Here is a 15,330-nt window from a genome sequence, read left to right on the forward strand (position 1 = left end):
ATGAAGGGAAAGCCTTCATGCAGTCCCACATACCTCTTCAAGAATAATTGATAGTCACACTCTGCTGTGTGGGTTGTTAACAACAGTCATTGGAGAACAGTCCCCTGTTAAGGCAACAGGGAAGCATGTCCCTTCATCAGGGATGCAAAGTGCAGTAGGAAAAGACAAGGACTGCATACCCCCTTCCAGGCTCTTTTGGGTACTCAGACTATACCTTAACAGCCACCTCCTGGACGTGGTTTTATCCTTGCTACACAGAAGACTGCATCTCCCCAGAATTAAAGAATGATCGAGTGGTGGGTTTAGACCTCCAAAAGCTAAAAATTAATGAAACAAGCAATTACTGAAGGAAGACTGATGATACTTCACAAGGCAGAAAGCAGTGCTGCTGGAGTAGCACTACCTGTAAAATGAAATATGTATCCAGACTGCCTCAGTGACTCCCAAGTCGCACCCACTGCATCAACACAGCTCTGAGAAGAGTCAGAGAGTGCTTCTAGAGTACATAAGTCTGTGCCATCAACACAGCCCATAAATTTATGGACATACCTAAAGTGGGACATTCAAGATAAACCCCCACTTTTTAATGCATATACTCCCAAGAGGAGCACAGAGAATATGTGATCATCTTTTGTACCTGCAGTACTTGCTACAGGAATAAAGGCCATCAGAAAGTCTCAATCTCCTTCCCTAAAGAAGAATCACTATCAAACTTTCCCCTCTGCAAAAGGAAAGGAGACAGTAACACACAGGTCTGATACCAGAATCCAAGCACTTCCACCCACTAAATGCTCTTTCTGCCACACTCCAATTACTCCAAAACATATTTAGGAAGACTAAGATATAAATGGGTCAATATGGACTACTAAAGTGAGGTAAATTAGAAAAACTTTCTATTTTAGCATCACCCCCTCTACAGAGGGGTAAAAAGCTAAAACAGACAGGCATATTTGGCTAGCAAGTCACTGTGTCTTATCTCAGTAGGACTAAATAATTCATCTACACTTTAGAAAACCTCCATTCTTATCCTCCTCAATGAATACAGTGATATAGTCAAAAGAAGAGGAATACAGAAACATAATAAAAAAGACTGGCTGAAAAGACTGCTCATCCCAGTAACCCTAATAACAAATAAGACAAAGAAATCTGTTTGGCTGAGAAATCTGCTTCTCTCTTTTTGGTAGTATCTTTTAACTTAAAAACAGCTGCATTTGAGTCAAAGAATAAAGCTCAAGATAGTCACAAAAAATAAAGGATGTATTTTTCTCCAAAGATCAAAACCATAACTAAGACAAGACATTCATATTAGAGTATTAAGTTCAGTGTCCAGAAAAAAACTCTTCTGCCATATATAAAAAAAAAAGATACTGCAATTACTTTACTGCTCAAGAATCTCTTTGCTCAAACTGCTTAACTCTTCTCTCACGAAGTTTTGTCAGTAACTTGATTTTAACTACAACGTACAAACAATTTTTCTTCACCACCCTCATCTTATCTAAAGCTCTTCTTTTGTTCTGGAGAGTTTTGTTGCATGCTCCTCTATAAATTTGCTCAAATGCTCTAAATCTCTGTCCCCGCCTTCAAATTTAATAGGGTTGTTCTTCTTGTCCCTCGGAGCAAAGTAGATGGTGGGGAATCCTTCCACTTTGTAGTGGTCGTTTGTCACGTCGTTGGCGGTAGCATCCATCTTGGCTATAACTAGATTTTTCTCATTCTTGTATTTTTTGCCTAGCTCTGTATACACTGGTTCAAGTTTCTTGCAGTGTCCACACCATGGGGCATAGAACTCTATGAGAACATCATTCTTTGGATCCATTACTATGGTATCAAAAGTTTTACCCACTACCACTTTCACAGGCCCTTTGTTATTTTTTGGCACTGGCTGGGACTTCACAATTGGCTTCAGTTTTCCTAGAAGAAAGAAAAACACACAGCACTGTTAGAATATAGTAAGAGCAGCCCTTACAATCTCCCCTAAGAAAAGGCAGTAGTACGTCCTCCTGCCAGGGAAAAAATCACTGCACCACCAAATGAACTTGCCCCTGAAACACAGGCTGGTTTGCTGGTGACCTTTTAGCCAAATAGCCTGGTGAAATATGGCTAACAATTTGTTTCGTAATTCCCTAGAACCTTTCTTCCTCTTTTTACGGCTGTCCATCCACAGGGTACTAACTAGTGATTTATTACAGAAATCGCAAATATGAATGATCAGCTCACGCTTCAGAGCCATAGGAACGTTTTAGGTTTGCCAAACATAACATGCTCAGGTTTAGAGTATAGCTGGAAGTCACAGCATAGTCCAAGCAACGAAGTTAATGAACCAAAGTTTAAAAAAAAAAAGAGGTAAGAAACATCCAAAAGCTTCAAGTCACAGAACACTGCAAGGTTGCACAAATGACTTTATTATAGCCATCGCCTCAGAAAAACTCTTGGGTAAACAGAGCAAATAGCTTAGAGAACCCTATTTTAGAAACTGTACCTTTTTTGAATGCCAGCACAAACTGTCTGAGTACATCAGAGTCAAACTCTTCTGGCTCCATGGCATATTTCTTGCCACCTTCATCCAGAATGGCAACATTGACGTCCTCTCCACTCTCAAGCAGGCCCAAATCTTTTATTTCAGAAGAATAATCCTCCTCATCAGAAACAGCAAACACATATTCAGGAAAGTCTTTGGCCACTTCCAGGACTTTGCCTCTCCAGTACTGGGTAGCTGAAAAACCAGAACACAACGGGATTGGCAATTTCTAGTTACTTACTGCCTGCTTCCTCTCAAAGTGGAGGAATGGTAACCACAGCAAACTTACCAACTCGGTAGTCAAAACTGAAGTCCACAGAATAATAGACCACCACTAGAGGACGCTTAGCATATCTCTTAGCATCATTGGAAGGCTTCCGATGACCAACTAGAGGCAAAGCATGTTTGAGCACATGCTCTTTAATCTCTGACCCATCTGTAGAATCCTGTTCAAAAAAATTGCGAGAAAGGTTCAGACAAGGAGATTTAAGAGGCATTTCTGTTACACACTACTGAAAACTAATATTGATGCATACATGAATGAGAGAGAGGGGCATGTTATAAACAATACTGTCACCATACTCTTCAAATCTTTGAGCATTAGGGATAATTTGGTGTTCTACCTTTGAACTGAATATTGTAATGATAAAATTATTATTTGAAAATGCAACATCTGGACTAATTTCATAAAGTTTTCTTGAACAAAGCAATACAGTTTCAGTGGACAAAGAGTTGCCTCAAATATCTAGTGGGAGTACTTCCAACAGGAAGATGCCAACTGATCATAAATACAAGGAAAGAGAACCTTCAATCCGCACACAAACTTTCTAGCTCTGTATCAGCTACTCACTTTAAGATTCAGAATGTGCATCTTGGGCTCATGCTTTGACTGAAATTTTTCTGGCTGCATGACAACTAGTTTTCCTGGAGATGCTTTCAGTAGTTTTGCAATCTCATTGCTGAAGGTGTGATGAAACTTATAATCTTCTCTCAAACCGTTAGCTGAAAAATTAAGGTTAGGGTGAAGGAAAAGTCAGTAAGAAGTGGGCTGACAGCCTCCAACTGAAATCTTGAGACTGCACTGCAAGGAAACTCTCTTCCTATTCTCAAAGGGACACAGAACAACCCAGTCTTGGGCAAAGCTCTTATTCAAGGGTGAGAAGCATGTAACTACACATACAATTCTAGCAGCACTATTTGAATGCTGTTCAACAAGAATAACTTGTTGAGTTATTCTACATACCTCAAAAACCTTGAAGAGCTTCCAAAACATACAGCAAAACAGCTATTTGTTTATAAGTCTTATATCTCTTGGCTTCCCCCCAAATAGGTCAACTAGCCCAACTATTTGCCTTGGGGCAGCCTGGGAAACAGTTCTGTAGTCTTCTATGCTGGAGCAACAAATTAGCTCCTAATCCAACTACAAATGACAGCAGCTCCAGAAGCAGACATAGACAGGTGGCCAGGAATGGTCTAGCTAAACTGATCCAGAGGTGGATGATGATTCTTTCTCCAGGCCATTCACCCCAAACAAGCTTGGCAAAGCCCAGTCTCTGGAACTGTCAGGCATGAAACAAGCAGTAACAGACAGCAAAGATACATAGGTTTTAAGCCAGGAAGTTGTGATTTGTTCCTCAGGCACGTATTTTCCCTCCTCCCTAGTTTGCATGCTTTTAGGGACACTGTACTAGGAGGAAGTATCTTCTGTGACTGGCTGATACTTCAGTTACAACCCCAAAATCTGGTGTGAGCTTTTTTCTTGAGTAGATCACCCCTCCATCTACTTCTTGTTCCTCTTCAACCTCCCCTACTGAACTAAGAACACAAATAAGTGATCTCTCTGCACCCAAAGTCCTAGGCAGAATCCTAACAAAACATATTTAATTAATATTTTAAAACATGCTGTACCTGCTTCCTGATAGAGCTGATAGGCTTTGTCATTCTCTCCACTAAAGACACCAATGATGATGACATCATCCCCATCCCTCAGAAATTCCTGTACCTGCTTGGTAGCCTGAATCTGTTTGGATGGAGGACCAGCCTGTTCAATCATGTAGTCGACAATACCTGTGAGACAAACCCGCCCCCGAAAAGTTGCTTAGAACTTCTATTGAACTGAAAGGTTCAGGCATTCCATGTACAACATTGTTTAGTATCATATTTCCCACAGACACCATGTGACATCGGGGACAGCCCTCCCACAATAACTTAAAGATCAAATCAGCAAGACCTCAGTCTAAGTTTTTAAAGCTGCAGTTCTGGATATTCTCCTTCAGGCTAGTTTCAGAAGAGGTGGCCAAGCATGAGATCCATGGATGCTGGCTGATCTTGCAAGTGACCTTCTTTTATGAAATTCCAGACACTTCACTGTCTCCTGAACCTGCTACGAATCAAAGTTCTACTTGGATAGTCTTAAGTCTTTCCTCTTATTAGAACTTAATATTGAGTATTTTGCCAGTCCTTATGGTGCATTCCAGTACAATTAAAGGCTGCCCATTTACTCATATTGCCACTGCTTCACCATGGGTATTTAATTTCCTTTATATTAAAAGGAGCTGATATACCACCATAAGATGTCAAAGATTACAGACAAATTTAAATTGCTGGCCTATGAAGAGCACAATTTGTCAAGTTTCCCCAGCTTCTATTGTTATGATGTTAACAAGCCTGCAAGTCCTACAGAGATGTTAAAATATTTGTGGTCAATCCCTCAGAAAATAAGAAAAAGCAGAAGTTGCAGTACCATATTTTTCCCGTGGCCCACTGTAGTCATAAGGTTTGCCCTTGCGGAAGATTTTGAGAGTTGGGTAGCCAGTAACATCAAACTTCTTGGCAAGCTCAGTTTCAGCAGTGGCATCAACCTTAGCTAAGGGAATTGGAGGCGTGCGCTTGCTGAGCTCCTTGGCAGCCTTCTCGTATTCTGGAGCAAGCCTTTTGCAGTGCCCACACCTAGGGAAGGAGAGCAGAGAGCAGTTTTTACAACCCATGAAGTCTGCCAGGCACCTTCTACCTCTGAAGTGGAAGAGTTAAGTCTTCCAGAATGCCGAGAGTAGAAATGGGATTACTGAATCTCCTATGGATTACTGAATCTCCTATGGACACTTCAGCCTAGGAATATGTGTCTCTCCAACTTGAAGCTGGCCTCACACTACTATAGGTAGTTTCATTTCCAGAGGCCATTTTTAAACTAAGGACCAACTATCTTTGGTTTTCAGTATCTCAACGTGGTCCCAAATTAGTAAATAAGGAGAATCTTCAGTGAAGCTTTCGACACCACCCCTTGCTGGGACATAGATCTAGTCTAGTCTTCAACTGATTTGCAACGTGATCCTAGGTTCAGATTAGAACTAAGGTACACCAGAGCTATACACACCTGCACAAGGCAAAGATGTGTAAAGAGGCATAACAACACAAATCAGGCTCACCAAGCCTGTTCAAGCCAGCTGTGCTAGGCAAGTACAGGTGACTGCCTTCTTGCTTACCATGGAGCATAGAACTCCACCAGGATTATGTCAGCACCATTCACGACATCGTCGAAATTATCCTGGGTCAATACCAGAGTAGCTTCGGGTGGAGGGGTCCAACTGGGGTCAGAGACCTCCTTCACTTTGGCCACAATTGCTGAAATACAGTTCAATAACCCAATTAGCAAGTGTGCATTATTATAGCACTAGCATGGCAAATGCAAGAGATGATAACAAGAATTTAAAATTAGAGTGGCGAGCATGGTCTTGGACCGAGGCTTACACATCAAGCTTACATGAGAATGCTTTCTTAATCAATCTCCTTTATGCTTTATTTCCTTGATGGTATTGCCAAGAAGGTCTTCTCTTCACACCATATTGCATCTTACTTATGCAGAGCACAGATCTGTACTTTGCAGCACTGTAGTACGTGAATTCCATCTCAAAAGAGACAGAAAAGGTAGTATTTCCTCTCTGACTGAAGCTGGGTACATCAATTAAGTGAAAACCAAGCAGGTTTATATACAGTCAATATATAGATCAGATGTTTATTGGCTGATCCTTCAGCAGGCATGAGACTGTTTCCTCTTTTGGTCAAGTCATATCTCTAGAAACCTCTTGTCAGCAACAGCACTACCCACAACCTGCAAAACTGTCCTCTAGCATGCAGTCAGTTGAGAAAACAGGAAAAATTTCAGCCTTCATAGTATTATTCTGCTTAAGATAAGGTAACATGAGACCAAAGTCCTTCAAAATAGTCACATATTAAGAAGCAAGATCATATACTACTTTGTTTTCTTACAGAGACCTGCAAAGGACTGGTGCTTACCATCTTCCGTCCTAGAACCGTCATAGTCAACAGGCTGGCCTTTTTTCAGGATTTTGATGGTTGGGTAGCCACTGACGTCAAAACGACTTGCTAGTGAAGTGGCTGCAGTAGCATCTATTTTGGCAACAGGAATAGGAGGGTCATTTTCCTTCAGAGTTTTGGCTATCTTTTCATACTCAGGAGCAAACTGCTTGCAATGCCCACACCTGTCAGAGGAAGACACAAGTAGATACATAAATGCACAATGGACTCGCAGAGATATTCTGCTGCTCTGCATTTCCAGGATGCCTTCTGACAGATGTTCACATAATCAACACAGAAATGTCTGTCTTGCTGTGTGTTCAGATTATGGAGAGATAAAGCTAATGTTCAAATTGACAAATTAAGTAACTATAGCTAATTCGTTCAAATCCCAACGTTGGTTTTTTTCCCTAATTTTCATTCAACATGCAGTGTATTTCCATATGCTTTATAAAGCCATTGTAAAAAAAATCAACAAGTGCTTTTACAACAAAACTGTAAGTCTTGTACATGCTCCTCCTTCCTTCCCGCCTCCACAAATACAGTCTCAATTCAACTTCAGCTTCTCCCTAATCTAGTTTTATCTTCTCTACCTACCACCCTAAATTGAACTAAAGAGAAAAATGAACCAGAAGTTAAGTTGGTCTAATGAAATCTCACACCCACCATGGTATCAGAGCACCTGCTCCCTTTCTGGCCACAGCAGAACTTTCTGGGAAGAACAGAGGCTTCTGCTGCAAAAGCTGATGTGACAAAGGATATCAGCATAAGAAAAGCCAAATATAGCTTGACAAACTGAACATGAAACCAGGAAAATGTAGGGGGAAGAAAAGAGGAAATGTGTGGCAGATAGCCTGGGCTCCTTAGCCTCTTAACTGGCAGAATGGGGAGTAGAAAAAAGGAGAGGTGTTTAGTCCATGATGACACAACATCCTTCTGCTCAGATAAATTAAGTTTTATGTTTAGTTTCCATGCAGGCGAGCTACAGCTGCAGGATTAGTACCCGCAGACAAGGAGGGATGGGATTCTCTGTAACAAGAATGGCACCAGTTAAAATGCAACTCCACCTCAAGATCACATTCGCCCTTATACTCAAGGACTAGAAAAGGAGCTATGAGTAAGTCATCTTTGTATCACTAAATCACAATGGAAAAGAGGTTCTGGCTGCAACGTTAACTCAGCAACTTGACTAAAAATATGTTCTACTCTTGTTTTCCCCCAGTAACCATCCCTATTATTTTTGTCCATTAGAATGCAAGAGAAGGCACATTCTGGCCTAAATTCTTTGTCTCGGTTATATGCAGGTAAGTCCATTGTAGTTCCCCTGAGCACACTAGTGGTCCTGGGATGCCAGCAGAAACTATTATCATTAGGTAGATGTATGAGCCACTGCTCAAACTGATAATACAAACAAGCTATATCCTTAATCACACCACACCCTTCTGACAAGGACAGAAATGTGAATTTAAAAAGGAAAACCTTCTAGCAATTCCACTACTAGGGAAGTCACCTTCATCCCTCCATTTAGATGAGGAAGCGCAAAAGTTCCCAGTGGTCCAGCACAAGGACAATAGCAGGCTGCAAGACCACACCGCATGATTTTTCTGGGCCTCACTGGGACCATTTCTGTTCTCAACAGGCACAAAGCAGGGAGAACCAAGGCTGTCCTTCCCTTGGCATGGGATCCCTCAGCATGGCCCACATCTGTGAGAAGGAACAGGCTGTTGGCTATTACATGGTACAGGGAAAAGGAAAAGGGTTCCTCTACACCACCAGAACCATCTGCTTCCCTGGACTATAGTAGCATCCAGTGCATCTCCTGCAAGCAAGCTACTCCTATGTCATCTTTAAAACTGCAACTCAAGTTCACTGTTTAGGAGTGTGTCCCGGCAGAGAAGACCTCAACAGCCATCTCATCTTGGACATAAGGAGGTACCACTGTGAACCTACCACGGTGCGTAGAACTCCAGCAGCACAGTATCCTTGTCCGCAGTAAAGGTGTCAAAGTTTGCATCATTCAAGACTAATACACCATTTTCTTCTTTAACTACAGAATCATCATCATCTTCATCATCATCTTCATCATCATCATCATCATCATCACTGTCATCATCGGCTTCTTTTGTAACAGATTCTGGAAAAGTAAAAATGCAATAGATATTAGATTTTGCAAAGAGCTTGGACTCAAATGTTTGACTGTTTCATTTTTGTCCACACTACACCAGCCAACAATATCAATGTTTCAGTAAAGTGGCAACATCTATCTCCAATTTCAAGGCAAACTAACAAAATGGACACAACAAGAATTAATACACACGGATCCACATAACAGGTGCCACCAAGGTACATCGGATATATTGTTGAAATGTGGGAAGCGAGACATGTTCTGTTGGGCAAGAAGGGCACGGAAATGACACCTAAATTCAAACAGAAGCCCTTCATCATGCAGTAGAACAGTTGCCATAAACCCAAATGTTACAATCTTGCTAGTACAAAGGTGGTTTGGAGGCAGCACTTTAAAATGAGGCTTCCTTCCTGACTGCTCCATCCCACCTCTGCCACCTCAATATATCTTGCTTTCAATTACAGCGATGTTTCAGGTCTGCAATTCATTGAGGAGTCTTTCCACTCACAGAGGCATCAATCACTCTGCTCTGGATCAGCACCAGGCTGCACTGAGTGTAAAATCAAGTAACTGTTTCAGGAGTCCCGTGAAAACCCATTTGTATGCACCTGGCAGATGCAAGGTAAATGGAGTGAAAGCTTCTTTCAAATGACTTTTGGGGAGGCCTTTGATCTAAGGAGACCAAAACCGCTGGTCCAGAACAGGCCTTTCAAGAAGAAAGCAGATTTGTTCAATTCCTGAAGCAAAATTAGCACGTGAAAGCTGAAGCCAGGACATTTCAACTGTTTCATTCTTTGTTGACTTGGAATTTGAGATGGTTTCTTTAATATTCAACCTTTCACATGTTCCTTTAAACTTTTTTTTTTTTAACTGCTATCTTTCAAGGCAACCAGACCTTCCTGAAGCCCTTTAAGGAATTTCAGTTACAGAACAAGTAATGATAATACATCATCCCAAATGAAAACTGTAAAACAATGAAGCTAAGGCCCTTTTGACCACTGAGAGTCCCAGGAGTATATTGGGGAAAAAAAAAAAAAAAAAAAAAAGAGAAAAAAGGATTTAGGTTTCTTGGTCAAAACTATTTTTTCCATTTAATTTTAACTGGCTTTTGACTAAGCTGACAGGAGTTACTGCAGCACTATTCTGAAAATACTCTGATTTCACCTGGAATTTGAAAGTTAAGAACGAAAAATATGCACTACCCAGCTATGAAAAAGTGAACAAAACAAATCCCACTTTTCTCAGACCAACAGCAGACCACAGGAACAATCTCACCATGGACAAAACTATGCCATTAAATTGTTAGAAGAAAGCATACAAGAATAAGACTATATGCCCTCAGAAAACAGCATGGGCTCTTGGAGAAAATATGTTCATTTTAATTAGAAGCCAACTTTACCTACCACCAAAATATTAAAGCTTCTGGTGAGGAGAGAGATCACAGGAGATCATTTATCACACAACAGTAGTCACCTAGATTAGATTTCTTTAACAACTGATTTTCATCTGATCTTTGAAGCAGCTAAAAGCACTTTTTGCCAGCAGACAATGCCTCCTGTGTTGCAGCACTTGCTCACACTTGAGGGAAGTCACATACCTACAGGACTACCCTGGTGAAACAGCTGGTTTTCAGGGGGGTTTAGCAGGCAAAACTTCTGCCTTACATGGGTGCCCAGCAGCTTTGAGGGCTATGTTTCACCACACAGTGTTCCTGGTCAGTCTGTGCCTGAACTTCCCGCAAGTTGTGCAATGCCGTTGCTTTTCCATGCAAATTGCTTCAGACTTGGTTTTTCCTGACACAAAGGAATTTGAGCAAAACTAGCTGGCCAATTCTGCTCATGCATCTCAAACTAACCACCAGGTTGTGACCCTCATTCCTGCTTACTATGCTAACTACCTGCCCCCAACAAAGACAAAGGCCACTGCAGCTACTGTAGCACAGGCTCATGGTTTAGAAAACCAAGATCAAAGCATCACCTGCAAAAACATCCTGCACAAGTGGAAAATGTAACCATTAGATCCAACATCCATCACTGAAATAATTTTGTATCTTTCCCTGCAAGTGGCTGCACAGCCTGCCAACATAAAACTTCCTTGACAGTGACACATTGTCATGGGCATTATACACACCCACTTCCTCCTCCTTGGAGATGGAGGCAGGACAATAGCAGTGTAACAGCAGGACTCCACCTTTTCCCAAGTGGGAGGAGGGCATGCATTAAAAAAAAGTTAACCACACCTATAAACTGGTCCTTAAGTGTGCAAACTCTATCATAGCTACCTCTAACACCTCCTTTACTATTGGGACTGAAAGAACTGCTCAGGGACCTGACTAAGCACGGGAGTAGCAAGCAGGACATCTTTTCATTAAGAGCAAGAAACTTGCCTCTGCATTAATGATTTACAATTTAAAGAGAACAGATGCAGAATGAGTCTTACTGTGACACCTGAAATAGCAGAAGTAGCTAATAAATACTTGCATAAGACAGCTCATGAAAATAAAACAGCTGCCCCCAAACTGAAGTGTCTTTGTTTCTTAAAGATACTTACAAAGCAGGTGGACAAGCCAACATGTGGCAGCTGTGGCTAAAACCTGCCCTTCATTAAAATATGGATTACTCCCTTTTACTCCAAAAAAATCACTTCTGCAAATTTCAACACATTACTACACAAGTCAAAAAACATGATCAAAATGGTACTTATTTTAAGACTTGAAGTACATGATACTGGCTGGCAGACCTTCAGGATGACAGCTACTCTAAGTGAAATTAATTCTTCCAGTAACTTCGCTGTACACTCAGCATTTATCATAAATCTGGCCTAGTAACTTTTTCTTAAGTAAAGTAAATCCCATACAAATAAAGCTGCATCCAGACATCAACAACTTCAGGATTCTGCCTGAAAGTTTTCTTCTGAGGAGCGCAGTTCCCCAGTTGGATGAGCTCAGTTTTCAGAAACCCAAAAGTTAAGACTCATAATCTATTACTAGGGCACTCAAAAGTCTTTCAACAAAATCAATCCTCCTCAAACTTTTCTGTAGTCAATCCTCTACACGATTCCTCCTTTTCCTCCATCAGGATGCTAAGGGTGTAACAGTCACAATCCAGGCTAACCTTACTTTGAGCATATTTGCCTCACTGTCCCAGTTGAACTTCACTTCCCAAACCATGCAGTACAACAAGCCGGGTTTAATCTGAACTTTTCATCTCCTGCACAATCAATGTACATAAAATCACTTGCTTGTTGCAAAGTAAACTTATTACACTTCATACACATCTGCATTCTGAGAGCAAAAATGAAAATCCCAACTATGTGCATTTTTAATGCAAAGGCTTTGAAAAGCCTATTCATGATCTATATACAATTTCTAGATACACAATAGAAACCAGAAAACGATTCAAATTGTGCAACGTATTAATGCTCAGCTTCCACACAGCAGGAAAGACTTCCATCACCATGCACCTTTGATCCAGAGAACTCATATAATGAGAAGAACAGCACACGAGGGAAATACTGATGAGAGCCTGAGAGCCTGGCCCGCGGGAAGCTGAGCTACCGCTGTCAGCCACAGGTAACACTGTAACATCACAGGTGTTACTTCATTCTATGAAGGTTGTAGGGAAAATCAGTACTTGGCTTTGTCACATGCTACAAAGCGAGGATAATCAAGTGTTCGAGCTAAAAGTGGAGAAACAGACACAATACTTGTATTTCAGTTTGCAACTAAAAAAAAAAAAAAGCGCTTCACAGGAAGATTCTGTATCTCCATCTCCTTTCTGCAGACTCCATATCCTTTAAAACAAGTTTCTTGATCCTCATCCTACATACAGTTAATTACACAGATAAGGTAACTGATTTATATGCACTTCTTTGAGTTTTAGTGCCTGTTCAGTGAGCAAGAATTTGCAGGACATGAGTTCAGAAGGTCATCCATAATCCAGTCTCCCCGAACGCCCTCTAATAATGAACGTACAAGAAACATGAAAGATGCAGGATTTAACAAAATTCACATGAGAGAAACTTAAAACTAAAAAAAGAAAACCTTCAAATGCCTGCCTCCTACTTTCAGGCACATACTAAACTCAATAAGCCTGAGCAGCTTTGTTTCAGCTAATTTTGGAAGAGACACACGTCAGTGAAATTCAAAGACAATGGGAAGAAACAGCAAGCAACTGGCAACACTGGGCCTTCCTTCTGTGGAAAAAAAACAACAACCCCATCAGACTGAAACACGCAGAATGCACAGATCCCCTGAACAGAGGGATAAGGAAAAGAGTGCTCAGCCATAGAATCACAGGATGTTAAGGTTGGAATGGACCTTAAAGATCATTTAGTCCCAATCCCTCTGCCATGGGCAAGGGCATCTTCAACTAGATCACAAAGTGGTCTTGAACACTGCCAGGGATGGGGCATCCACAACCTCTCTGGGCAACCTGTTCCAGTGTCTCACCATCCTCACTGCAAAGAATTTCTTTCTAATATCTAACATAAATTTCCCCTCTTTCAATTTGTATTCATTACTCCCTATCCTATCACTACAGCTCCCGACAAAGAGTCCATCTCCGGATAATGAAATCGCGAAGAGTCGGAATAACGAGTCGAAACAATGAAATCGTAAATTTCCCGGTGATTTAAAAGCCAGGGATTTCCAACATGGCTAATCGTTACATAGCTGTTAACTCCGTGCTTGGAAGAGGCGAGGCAGAGCCGCCCCACGGCGCTGGGACAAGCGGCTCGCCCAGACCTCAGTGCCTTCATGTGGTGGCCCAGTGCCCTGCCCAGAGGCCCGGAGAAGCATTCTGGCCCCAGCGGGGCCCTGCCAGCCCAGGCTCCCCGCAGCGCCCAGCGGCGGGGCCGCGCCCCCGCCTCCTGCGGGGGGATCCAGGATGCGCCGCCAGCCCGGCCCCGGCCCCGGCCCCGGCCCCGGCCCGCGCTCACCTCCGTCTCCGTCCTCCTCCTCCTGGGCCGCCGCGCCCCGCGCCAGGAGGGCGATCTGAGCCAGCCCGAGCAGCAGCAGCAGCACCCACAGCCTGCGCACCCTCATCCTGACCCCGATCTCGCCGTGCTCCTGGCCGTGCTCCTGGCCCTCTCCCGTCCGCTCCCTGCGCTCCCCACGCCCCGCCCTCCGGGCACGCCACGCACGGTGATTGGCTGCCGCCCCTCCACGCGCGCCGCACGGCCGCCAATCGCCGAACGTCACGAGGGGCTCCGGCGCGGGGTGCGCGGGTCTCGCGGGACTGGCGGGGGCGCCCCCGGGAACGCCCGGCAGCGGCGAGGCGGGACACGGGCGCGACCGACTGGAGCAGTGGCGGAGAAGCGCCCGCACCGCCGCGCCTTAGAACCGCCCGGGGGCTCTGAGGTGCCGCCCAGCCATTGGCCGCTGCGGCGCCGCCAACCGCGGACCGCCACGCGGGGAGCATGCGGCCGCTCCGGGGTCGGGGGCGGGTGGGGAGGTGGGAGGGACGCGGCGGCCCCGCCCCCCGATCGCGAGTAGCCACATAGCCCTTCGGGATTGGCGGGTTGGCGCCAGGGGGCGGGGCCGGAAGGCAGCGGCAGCCTATGAAGGCGCGCCGCGTACGGTGGGGCGGGGCTTCCCCAGCCTGGGAGGGCTCTGAAGGGACCGCTAGGGCTGCTTAAATAATTCTTAAATACTTAAAGTAGAATTTAAGTAACTTATTGCCATGTTCGACTGTGACGGCACTGCCGCCCCCGGGAGCTCCCGTAGCGGTCAGGGTTGTCTGGCACAGCGAGCACATCGGTGGAGCCGTAATCACACGGGAAGGTGTCACGGTATAATTAATTTCTGACGATGGTTGTTCAAATGCTTTATCTGGTGGACATTTAAGATCTAACAAGACGGTGCTAAAACCTCGGTTCTCGAATCGCTTGTCTTACCCTGTGCTTGGGCAAATCACAGCTGCCCATTGGCTCGTGGAACAATTGTTTTGTATTTTACAGAACCTCTGACCCTCAAATGAGTAGTTTGTAAGCATAAAGGACTGCTAAGTTCAATGCGCAGCAGTTACACTGTAAAGGAGTAGCAGTAGCTTGTGATAAGCAAATATCTTCGAGGTCTTGAAGTGCAAGCTTAAAGTACAAATTCCACAATTTTGGGGGACTGAGTAGACATTGTGTTGCTTGAAAGAATATCGATGCATCTAGATTGCCATTTGGCATTTGTAAGTGGTCTGTGGGTTGGAAAAATGCATTAAAGACCTGCAGTGTTCTACATTGCGAAGTTGTAGCCTGGGAGTAGCTGCCTTTCTTCAGCTCAACTGCCAAGCCAGTTATTTTGAAAATACAGTGGCTGATACAGTAGCAGTTCTTCAGCTTATCTGTCTGAGTGAGACCTGATCTGAACAAAGTTAAAGCT

General features: G+C 43.5%; 1 protein-coding gene across 1 annotated transcript; it reads right to left on the reverse strand.

Moving 5' to 3' along the window:
- Positions 1-1,236: 1,236 nt before the first annotated feature.
- PDIA4 (protein disulfide isomerase family A member 4) lies at positions 1,237-14,069 on the reverse strand. The gene is made up of 10 exons (XM_051768508.1): positions 13,896-14,069; positions 8,783-8,966; positions 6,812-7,017; positions 6,001-6,139; positions 5,262-5,467; positions 4,427-4,585; positions 3,369-3,520; positions 2,808-2,964; positions 2,480-2,713; positions 1,237-1,911 (listed from the first exon to the last, which is right to left on the reverse strand). Exons 1-10 carry the CDS (start codon positions 13,999-14,001, stop codon positions 1,496-1,498), a joined length of 1,959 nt encoding a protein of 652 aa, XP_051624468.1. The 5' UTR covers positions 14,002-14,069; the 3' UTR covers positions 1,237-1,495.
- Between the last annotated feature and the right edge of the window lie 1,261 nt (positions 14,070-15,330).

The sequence above is a fragment of the Manacus candei genome, unplaced genomic scaffold, assembly GCF_025592945.1.
Source record: "Manacus candei isolate 608988 ecotype Guabito, Panama unplaced genomic scaffold, ASM2559294v1 h1tg000095l, whole genome shotgun sequence".
NCBI classification, from domain to species: domain Eukaryota; kingdom Metazoa; phylum Chordata; class Aves; order Passeriformes; family Pipridae; genus Manacus; species Manacus candei.

Coding starts and splice junctions, on each gene's coding strand:
- PDIA4 (XM_051768508.1), bottom strand. CDS start 14,001: ATGAGGGTGCGCAGGCTGTGGGTGCTGCTGCTGCTGCTCGGGCTGGCT. Junction 7,018..8,782: donor CTGGAGTTCTACGCACCGTG/GTAGGTTCACAG, acceptor TTCCTCTGACAG/GTGTGGGCATTGCAAGCAGT. Junction 6,140..6,811: donor CGGTTCTAGGACGGAAGATG/GTAAGCACCAGT, acceptor ACTGTATTTCAG/CAATTGTGGCCAAAGTGAAG.